This window comes from Atractosteus spatula, chromosome 1 (assembly GCF_055471065.1).
Source record: "Atractosteus spatula isolate fAtrSpa1 chromosome 1, fAtrSpa1.hap1, whole genome shotgun sequence".
NCBI classification, from domain to species: Eukaryota; Metazoa; Chordata; class Actinopteri; order Semionotiformes; family Lepisosteidae; genus Atractosteus; species Atractosteus spatula.
This window is the reverse complement of record NC_142706.1, coordinates 62,424,641-62,434,542: the sequence shown is the minus strand read 5'-3', so window position 1 is coordinate 62,434,542 and position 9,902 is coordinate 62,424,641. Positions and strand designations below refer to the sequence as shown.

At 50.0% G+C, this 9,902-nt stretch overlaps 1 protein-coding gene across 1 annotated transcript; it reads left to right on the top strand.

Annotated features, from left to right (window-relative positions):
• The first annotated feature begins 911 nt into the window (after positions 1-911).
• Positions 912-8,878, top strand: LOC148841491 (glycerol-3-phosphate dehydrogenase [NAD(+)], cytoplasmic). The gene is made up of 8 exons (XM_088915131.1): positions 912-1,085; positions 4,206-4,383; positions 5,033-5,173; positions 5,346-5,484; positions 5,797-5,909; positions 6,325-6,561; positions 7,074-7,180; positions 8,016-8,878. Exons 1-8 carry the CDS (start codon positions 1,042-1,044, stop codon positions 8,110-8,112), a joined length of 1,056 nt encoding a protein of 351 aa, XP_088771257.1. The 5' UTR covers positions 912-1,041; the 3' UTR covers positions 8,113-8,878.
• Positions 8,879-9,902: the final 1,024 nt, after the last annotated feature.

The window sequence follows — 9,902 nt, the reverse complement described above, 5'->3', positions numbered from 1 at the left end:
GAGGCTTGTCTGTGCAGCGTTCTGAAACCTCTTGGACAAGATTTCACTCCCTTGAAATAGTGGAAAATATCACCCCATGTCTCCCTTTTGCTTGAAGAGTTTAGAAATAAAATAGGTTTTGGTGGAATAGGTAATGTGCACGGTGAATATACAGTGTATAGTGCTAAGTATTCCATTGGTTCTCAGCACATGGATTTTGGTAGCTGTCCCTTATCTTATAAATAGGTGTGCCTACAGCTTATTTCTTTCATGTTGATTAAATAAGCTGTAGGCATTCCTGCATTCAGTACTGTGAGTCAAGAAGATGTACTTTTAGGGTTTACTGGTTTTAAGTGCAGTTTTTGACAGACAGAGGTTGATCTTAAACCTTTATCGAAATATTTTTGTCTCTGCGTCCCGATACCCTTTTAATGCTTGTTTTAAAAGCATTTGGGTGTGTGGCGCCTTTTAAATTTAATTATCTATGCGTTACTCGAGTCGTGGTCAGGAGTGGGTATTCTGGAGTTAATGTTTAGGTTGGAAACGTGATGTATTTAAAAATGTGCTCGAGTACATTTCAGCGATGCCGAAAAAAACAATATGCAATCCAATAGTAGTATCTGTTTAAGGGACTTCTGTGGTGATAGAAGTGAGAGGATCGTGTAGCATGATAGTGGAATTGTATCGTGGGAAAAAAAAGTCAGTCCCTTGACCGAATCAGCTATCGACGCCTGAGGGCCATGCAAACATGTCTCCATGATGGGCGTCAACGCTGGGTTTGGGTGCGACGAGATCTAATTCGTTTATCTCCGGGTTGATGTTAAATTCAATCAACAGAACTGTGGCGCTTTAATCAAATGTTCCCGAGAAGTGCATCTCTGCGGGGGCGGGGAAGCAGTTACCCTGCCCCTTTCAGCTCTTAGGCCAATCAGAGGTAAGGGGCGGGACTGGGGGTCGCTGCGACGCCACGTGCGGGGCATAAATACCTGAGCGCGCCGCTGGGTGAGTTAGATTTTACAGCATTCGGATTTGGCAGCTGTGCGGTTCTGTACAAGACATACAATGGCAGCACCAAAGAAAGCCTGCATCGTCGGCTCTGGTAATTGGTAAGTAACGAGACTAAACTTTTTTTTTCTTAACGGTTTTATTTTTTGCCTGGAGCTAAGACGCTAGGTGCACGATAGCCTGCTGTTACTGGCACCTTTAATAATGCGCGATAGCTCAGTTGACGTATGAGTGGCTGTGCAGAGCGAGCCTATCATTACACGGAGTGCTGTCAAGCAGGAATATTTCAATGGTTTCTAGGAAAAAAGCGAGAGTACTGTAGCTGCATTTCAGTTAATGCCCGGACTTGCTAGGGAGCTAAGTCCACAAGGTGTCAGGACAGCAGGTGCTGTATACTGTATGGTAGCAGTCACAGGTCCCGCCGATTAGCCGAAGCACCGCAGTATTCAGAAGCTCTTGGAATTACTGGTAAAATGCTGCTTCTGCTTCAGTTTTAATACGGCACTGTTTTACCTACTTCACGAAAGTCAGACCTTGCATCACAGATGTAAGCCGATGTTGTGTCTTGCGCGATTTAATTTTTTTTAATGAAGTGAGCTTAAACTCGCTTATTAATGGAACCCAAATCTTTATAGTTGCGGGGCAGTTGTAAATTGGCCTCTGAAAACTCTTACTCCAGCTTTTTTTTTTTCTGAATTTGGGATCCCTGTGGTCCTCCCAACTTCTAGCAAAATTCAGTCATTAAAAAACCAGGGGGGTCTTGAAAAATGTGTATTGAATAAAAACAAATTCGGAAGCCTAACTGGATATACACCTTTTGGAAACTGTCCATGTCATTAATTCTGATACTAATTATCCAGTGAGGTCTTCAGTCTGTTGTGCGGAGTCATGAAGTGCGGTCTTTCAGGTTTATTCCCAGTCTCCAGTCTTGTCGCCGGAATCACGTGGCGAGCAAGCGAGGAGCAGGAAAAGTCCGACTGTGCGCACATCTGTTGTGTGGAAAGCGGGGACATCGCACTGGCTGCCAATGTACATTTTGACAGTCGATTTTATTTGATTTTCATATTTAAGACTAAAGTTCTGTAAGCTAGGCATTCAGACTTCATGCATTGTAACATAATTAGCACTTTCCGGTCATCCCGGATTTTGATCCTGAACTGCCGTTCATGCAATTTCAGGGCCATTTTTTAAATCATAATAAGGGGATAGTTTATAATATAGCCATTAGGGGAGTGAGGAAGGTGCTACACTACACAGACGCATTAGGCTCTGTAATCATGAGTCAATGACATGATGAGGTCAGCCACTATTGTACAGGAGATCACATTTAAAAGTGCTGTTAAATTAATTTGGATCCCCGTTTATTTCAGGCGTTAGTATATGTAGCAGAGTTTGTAACCCAGGTGGAAGTGCGGTCTGGTAGCCGGAGCTGCTACAACATCCCTTTTATTCTGGGCTCTTCCGGGACGGTTCAGAGGCCTTTGTGCGCATCCGGTTTTTCCAAACTTCAGCAACAAAATTGGCTTTGTAAGATGTTTTAGCACAATGGGTGTCCTGTAAAGGCTGAACGCTCACAATGGCAAAGGCCTTTCGGGACACAAAGCTGCGCGCCGCCTGTCGGGACAGGCTGGCAGGCCGCCCGGGCCCGGGACAGGAGTTTGCGCAGGGCTGGCCCGATCCTGGCACTGCTGAGCCCGGAAGAGCTGAGCTCTTTGTATTGTGTGGTACTCTGTGTTCAGATGTGGGGAGGGATGGGTGAACATCTTACTCTACACTACTGGGGATTACAGTAAGAGTAACGTAGCTTGTGGATGCAGCCATTAACTTTTCTGTTTTTCACCCGTGATCCGACAGCTTTCTTAGTCCTTCCTGGGTTATTGAATCAGCTGGGGAGGGGGGGAACTGTGTTGCCATGGTAGCAAGGCTGGCACTATCCAACCACAGTGCAAAATCATGTCTCCTCTGTAGCAGCTGTCACCCTCCAGAGTGAATCAAGGCTGGTTTTGAAACGAACCAGTTTAATGTGGTGGTGTGTGTGCACGTGTGTGTGTGTCTTAGAGGGGTGGGGGGGGGGGGTCAAGGCTGTTTGCTATCTCTGTTGGACAGTCATGTGTGGAGCAGACGGGGCTGCCTCTTCACAGCTGTCTTGCAGCGATTGCGTCACTGACGCTGCCCGCTCGGCCTGTGTCTGGAGGGTGATCCTGGAGGGGCTGAGAGCTGCTGTCTGATTCGCCGACCCTGTTCCTTCTCCCGGACTAGGTTCCAGTCCAGCTTCTCATGTATCTGTAGTCTGAACTCTATTTTATAAAGGGGATCTGCGATCTCTTGTGTATTTTTGAAGCCCTCCAGGTTGTTCTCAGGGTAATACAATGCACCAATCAAAATCATGTCCTACACCTTAATTTAGAAGCTAATCAGTGCTTTAGATTACCATGTCACACTGTGATGTCTCAGTCATCAAAAGGACATCATGTCATTGACCAAAAGATGGATGTATTTAAGATTTACTGTACTAGAATTTGCACAGTTATAAATGATAACTGACAATTGTAAAAGGTGGGGGTTATAATTGATAAGGAGTAGTGTGACCTTATCTACTGGTTGTGTGAGAGCAGTTAGGAGTTGAGGGCAACAGGCTGAACTGCTACTCTGGGTAGCTGTATGCTTTTATTCAAGGCACCTCGGTTCTGACCCACAAGAGCTGTGGTTTTCTGTAAATCTTCACTCACAGGAGGCATTGGTGTCCGTGCCTTGAATTGATCAACAGCGCAATGAGCGCCGCGATCTGTGATGAACTCCAACTTGATTGAACTTGAACATGATTGTGAGGCAAGAGTTTGATCACAGATTGCAGAATTGTCTTCCCTGCTAGCTCCAGCACCCAGCTGAAGCGATCACAAGGGGAAAAGGAGTACTAATGAATTTGTGTGTAAGAGGTGTTATTTGATCAGCATATTCCCCCTGTTGAGGCCTAGTTGTCCTCAGATTTCTTTGCACAAGGAAGGCATTTTATGCGTGGGGAAAACTCTGAGCAGATTGTCAGCAAGAAAGTATTAAAGTAGTGGTTTGGAATAAGGCTCCTCAAGACACCTGAGCACGAGATCTTCCAGTCTGTGTTTTCTAGTTGCTGATCTTTCACTGAGAAAAAAAAAAAGAACCCATCAGCCACTGCTGTAAGATCTAGGACTGGTGTCTGTAACTGTGGCTGCCTTCCTGCGCAGGGGCTCGGCCATTGCCAAGATCGTCGGGGCCAACGCCGCCGAGAAGGACGGGTTCGACACCACGGTGAACATGTGGGTCTTCGAGGAGATGGTCAACGGCCGCAAGTTGACCGAGATCATCAACACCGACCACGAGAACGTCAAGTACCTGCCCGGACACAAGCTGCCGCCCAACGTGGTGAGAGATCCTACTGTGACTCCGAGCTTGTCCACAGTCTGAAGCGGGTCTTTTTTTAGAGTCCAGGTGTGCTTGAACTGCAGCCAGCCACACAGAGGAGCCCAAGGTTTCCCTGCCCGTAGTGTCTCATGCAGGTTCAGAGTCTGTGTTGTGGCTGTGACGTGCTCTGTTAATGTAATACTTGCCGGGCTGTGTACTGAGTGGTCACCTTTGCCCTCGCTGCTATCATGTATGCATCACTAATGGAGGGCAAAGGTCAGACAGGGCTGTGGGTGGAGTGGACCTGCACATTCTTCCCTTCCTGAGACCATGGGGTGCAGAGGGCTCCGACTGAAGCTGTTTTGCAGGGTGTGAGCTTGTATTCATGCCTGAACAAAAACAGCTGCATGCAGTTTCCCTTCTTGTAACGGACAAATTAGTCTAAAGCCAGGATTTCTCTTTCCTGTGGTTGCCGAGATCAGGAATCCAGCTTTTTGTCTAGGTCCTTTTAAATTCCAAGCCAGTTTAACCCACATTTCTCAAACTGCTGATGCCTGATGGGATGATATGAAAGCATGCTGGATATTTCCCTGTGAGGGCCAAACTTTAGGGGTCCCGTTTTCATTGAGTGGATGTCTTACGCCTGGTCCACGAATGCCTTGTCCTGCAGGTGGCCATCCCGGATGTCGTGGACGCGGCTGCAGGGGCCGACATCCTGGTGTTCGTGATCCCTCACCAGTTCATTGGGAAAGTCTGCGACACCCTGAAGGGAAAGATCAAGAAGGACGCGATAGGGATCTCGCTCATCAAGGTAGATCTGATCTGCTCAGAAGTGCTAGAAGGCTGGTGGGGAGGAAGGGGAAGCTCGCTGTAATCCCGGGAGTTATAAGCGTGGAAAGCATGGAAACTGACCGCCTTCCTTAAGTAGCGCCACAACGATTTGCTAAGGCAGCTTGGCTCTAACCAGGGCGTCTGTCCTGCAGGGTGTGGACGAAGGCCCCGATGGCCTGAAGCTCATCTCAGAGGTCATCCGCGAGAAGCTGGGCATCGCCATCAGCGTGCTCATGGGGGCCAACATCGCTAGCGAGGTGGCGGAGGAGAAGTTCTGCGAGACAACCATTGGTAAGGGCCAGCAGAGAGCGATCCTGTTGCAAACCAGGCTGGAGGAACAGCACAGGAGCCCCTTCTCGGTGCTTTATTAATTGCACAGCACGTTGAACCCACACTTCTACGAAATGCGTTCTCCTGCATGGTATCGGCATCATTTCCTTTCAATGGCACTGCCGACTGTGAAGTCAGAGTACCCCGGTAAACTCTCTAGAACGCTAGAACAGTGGGGATAGAAAGTGAAGCAATAGTGAGGAGAGACTGGGAGGAGTGGGTGTGAGTGGCTGTATCTTTAAAAATAAATAAAATCACTGTTTTTTTTTCCAGGCTGCAGGAACAAAGAGCAGGGAGCCCTGCTGAAGGAACTCTTCCAGACGCCCAACTTCCGCATTACTGTGGTCGAGGAGGCCGATGTGGTGGAGATCTGTGGAGCTCTCAAGGTGAGCTTCCTTCCTCCGAGCTCCCTGACTTGTGTGCAGAGGCTCTCTCTTCCCTGTTCCAGCGATCAGCTGAGGAGGATCCATACTGATCCATGCAGAGGCTCTTGACTGTTTGGGTCTGCTGTGTAATTTACAACAGGACGGTGTTTTGGGTGGACAGGGGCAGAAAGGTGTGAGGAAATTTAGAAAGAGTTGTAGGAGTTTGGAACAAGTTACCCAGTAGGCCTCAGCTTGTATGTAACTTCGGTGGTTCTTGCTTTGCTCTAAATGGCTTCTTCTGTGCCCCTGGGGTGCTTGCCAGAAGCTGGGTAGGGCAACGCAACAACGCCAGGGCAGTCTCCCCCTGTTGGCGATGAACTTACTTGACGTGTCTGGAGGTGGGCTCCCGCATGGTGAATGTCTCTCTCCTGAGCAGAACGTGGTGGCTGTGGGCGCGGGCTTCTGTGACGGCCTGGGCATGGGTGACAACACCAAGGCGGCGGTGATCCGGCTGGGGCTGATGGAGATGATCGCCTTCGCCAGGCTCTTCTGCACCAGCAGCCAGGTGTCCTCCGCCACCTTCCTGGAGAGCTGCGGCGTGGCCGACCTCATCACCACCTGCTACGGCGGGCGCAACCGCAAGGTGGCAGAAGCCTTTGCCAAAACAGGCAAGGTAGGCTGCAGTTATTTTTTTCCGCCTCTCCTTCACGTGGACGAGCGTTGGGTCATTTCCTTATCTGAGCCACGCTGGCCCATCGGTACAGAGCTTATCCTCGTCTCTGTGGAGCTAAGCAGATGAGAGAGTGTGGGAATCCCCCCTCACCGCCCACTCCTGGAGGGGACACTGGTCCATTGCAGGGATGACCCCCACCGCCCAGCAGTGCTGGTCCCCATTTATTCAGCTGGGTGGACTGGAGCCACTGGCGTAAAGTACCTCTCTCAAGGTACAACAGCATGTCTGCAGCAGGGACTCGAACCTGCAACCCACCAGTTGTCAGTCCAGAGGCTATGCCACTCCCTTACACCATGTCACCAGTTAAAAAATGTACCGAAACCCCCAAACCGCCTTAATCTGTCAACACACCCCAGCTTCCTGCATCTCCAGCCCCTGTCGTTGTCTGAGCTCTCTTGGGCTGCAGAGCCCCACCTCTCTTCTGAACGACTGCTCTCTCCCTCCTCCTGCAGACAATCGAGCAGCTCGAGAAGGAGATGCTCAATGGACAGAAGCTCCAGGGACCCCTGACCTCCGCAGAAGTCAACCAGATCCTCAGTCACAAGAATCTCCTGCACAAGTAAGGGCCAGATCTTTTTTTTTTTTCTTCTAATTTTGCTTCCTATAGGACTGAGCTAAAACTGTGCACTTCAAAGTGTCCTTAATGGTAGCCGACCACTTTAACCCAAATTGAAGGCAAAGGGTGGAGGATCTGTTTGCTACACCTGTCCAGTTCCTTTTACCCCTCACGGTTACCTAACCTGATTTTCCTCTTAACTGCCACTGGTGACCTTGTGCTCTCAGCCACACTCCCCTGTCCTGAGGGATCGTTATTGCTCCTCGTTGGGTTGAGAATTCACAGACCACTGGGAACTGACACTTTGACCTTCTACTTCCTACGGGCTGCTCTGTCACTTCAAAGCAGCAGGGCTGGGTAGCCTGTTCCCCTCTCCCGCAGTATAAAGAAGTGCCTGCTGTTCTCAGCTTGAAAAGCACAGTTTGCACGTGTTCCCTCTTTTTGTTCATTCTGAAGACGTCCTCTAAGTTGACCTGATCTGGGTCCTAATGCCCTTTTTAATACAAACCCATTTAACTCATCGATCATTATCGCTGTCGGCAGAAGAGCTGCCTCAGCCTTTGGTCAGTCTGAGTAAGTAATTGGCTGCTTTCAAACTCATCATAATCAAAATGATTAAGTTTTTTTTAAAGGCAAGCATTTTTTCTTGTGGAACATCTACAAGATGTGCCTTTGGATAGTCAGGGAGTGTAGTGGGAACAGTACAGCTCTGTTATAACCCTCCCCCCCAGAGTCTGTGAATTCTCTTTATCCTTCTCATGTGCTCCCTCTCACCCACACATGCTCTCCTGCGCCACCCCTAACCCTGTTCCCCCCTCCCTCCTTCCTCTCCTCCCAGGTTCCCCCTGTTCAATGCCATCTACCAGATCTGCTACAAGGGCCACCCTGTCACCGAGTTCATCAGCTGCCTGCAGAACCACCCCGAGCACGTGTAGCGGTCCGCCGCCGGCTGCCTCGAGGAGGACGGGGGGGGGGCGAGGGGAGGGTGTCTGGTCTGGAGGGGGGGAAAGGTTCAGTCTTAAAAGTTCTCATTCTGCCAAACGCTGGGAAAGGAAGTGCGTCGACTTGTCGCGGGAATACGGTAGCACGGCGTCCATGCTGCTCCTCCACTCCCATCATGCCACGCCACGCCACGCCACGCCACGCCGGCCACTCGGCTTAGGGCTCGCTGACCTGGAGCGCAGGTCGGCTCGGGATTTTCTCCGCGGGGGAGGCGGGAATCCCTGGCCGCCTGAGGAAAATGAAGGGTCAGTATTTCCACTTGGGGAAAACGAGTGCTAATACCGAGGGCGTGAGTCGGCAGGCCAGCAGACCCCACGGCTGTGTACTGTCCTCTCTCGCTCCTTAACCACTTTAACTGGGAATCGCCCTTTCTGGCAAGTGGAACTTGTAAAGTGAAGACTGTGCTTGGTGCCTTTGCCTTCCACTGGCCTGGCAGGTGTACGTGCTTCAGAAGTGCCTTAAACTGCTGTTCTGACCGAAGGCCCGTTCGTCCCGGACTGTTGTCAAACAGGGACTGTATTTCCCTTCGGAACATGGGGGGAGGTCACTGTTGGCCCCCCCCCACCCCCCACACTGTTCCTCAGTTGCCATGGTTACTGGCCCTGCCGTATTCCTTGCTGTTCTGGAAGAAGTGTGGTCTCTGTGTGTAGAATGTGTTCCGAAATCGTTCGTTTTGAATAAATTATTTGCAATCAGTCACTACTGTCTGGTTAAGTGCTTTTTTTTTAAGAACCAAATTGCCGGGCATTCCTCGCCCTGTACGTGAAGGGCTGTCCCCAGCCTGTGCCCAGCGTACTGGTGCTGTGCTCTCTCTCTGGCGGCCAGTCTAGCTGTAGTAATGTGACCACTCACTCCTTCGTTACATTAAACTCTTCACCTTTAGCATTTCCAGTCTGGGCTGCACTCTTTCTGACCCTGAGAGGGATTATGTGGTTTCTGACTTTCTCTGCCCCCATCTGTGGGTACAACTCCCATCTCCAGTGACTCTCTATGTGCTTTTGCTGTGGGGTACCCGGTATTTCTCTGCCAGGCAAGGCGATGGCAGGGGTTATGGTTTAAACTGGACGGGCATTAGGCAGCAGTGTCTCTCTCACATACTTGGCCAAGTCGCCTGCTTGCACAGACATTACACATCTTGTCCCCCTGCAGCTGTACAAATCCACACACCAGCTGTGCAATAAAAGCTTTCAGCCCAGTTACCCTTAACAGCACTAACCTCAGCTCCCACTGAAGTCTCCCTCCTCTGACGAGAGCCTGCTTTTCCCTGATGTCCTTTGTCTCTCAGGGGTCTTCTTTTCCTGTAGCGCTGGCTCCTGGGCTCTGGAATCCAGCTGGGTTTCTCCTTTCAAAGCTGTAACTAAGGGACCGATGGGTGCCCGTCAGCTTCGATTGTAAGGTGTAATTTCACCCAGGCAAACAGCTCTGTAGACCTGAAGGAGACGTGGACGCCCTTTAGTGTTCTGGTCTCTGAGGACAAGAGCAGGGAACCACTGGTGGAAAAATTAACTCTAGAACAGGGTGCCAGAGGTCTGCAGGTTTACACTCTGACTTGACTCTGAATGAGTTTATTTGCTTAATCTGAGCGATTTAACAAATTCTCTTTAATTCTTTGCACACTGGAGTTTTAAAGAGATGTAGAAACACTGTAGACACCCAGGGCCCTGCAGGACCTGGACTGCACATGCCTGCCCTACGGATAATTGAACTTGCCATCGTGCGGGGC

What these genes read in the sequence shown, in the direction of transcription:
- LOC148841491 (XM_088915131.1), top strand. Translation starts at nt 1,042, where the DNA reads ATGGCAGCACCAAAGAAAGCCTGCATCGTCGGCTCTGGTAATTG. An exon ending in ATCGTCGGCTCTGGTAATTG is followed by an intron (nt 1,086 to 4,205) that starts GTAAGTAACGAG and finishes CTTCCTGCGCAG; the next exon opens with GGGCTCGGCCATTGCCAAGA. An exon ending in AGATCTGTGGAGCTCTCAAG is followed by an intron (nt 5,910 to 6,324) that starts GTGAGCTTCCTT and finishes TCTCCTGAGCAG; the next exon opens with AACGTGGTGGCTGTGGGCGC.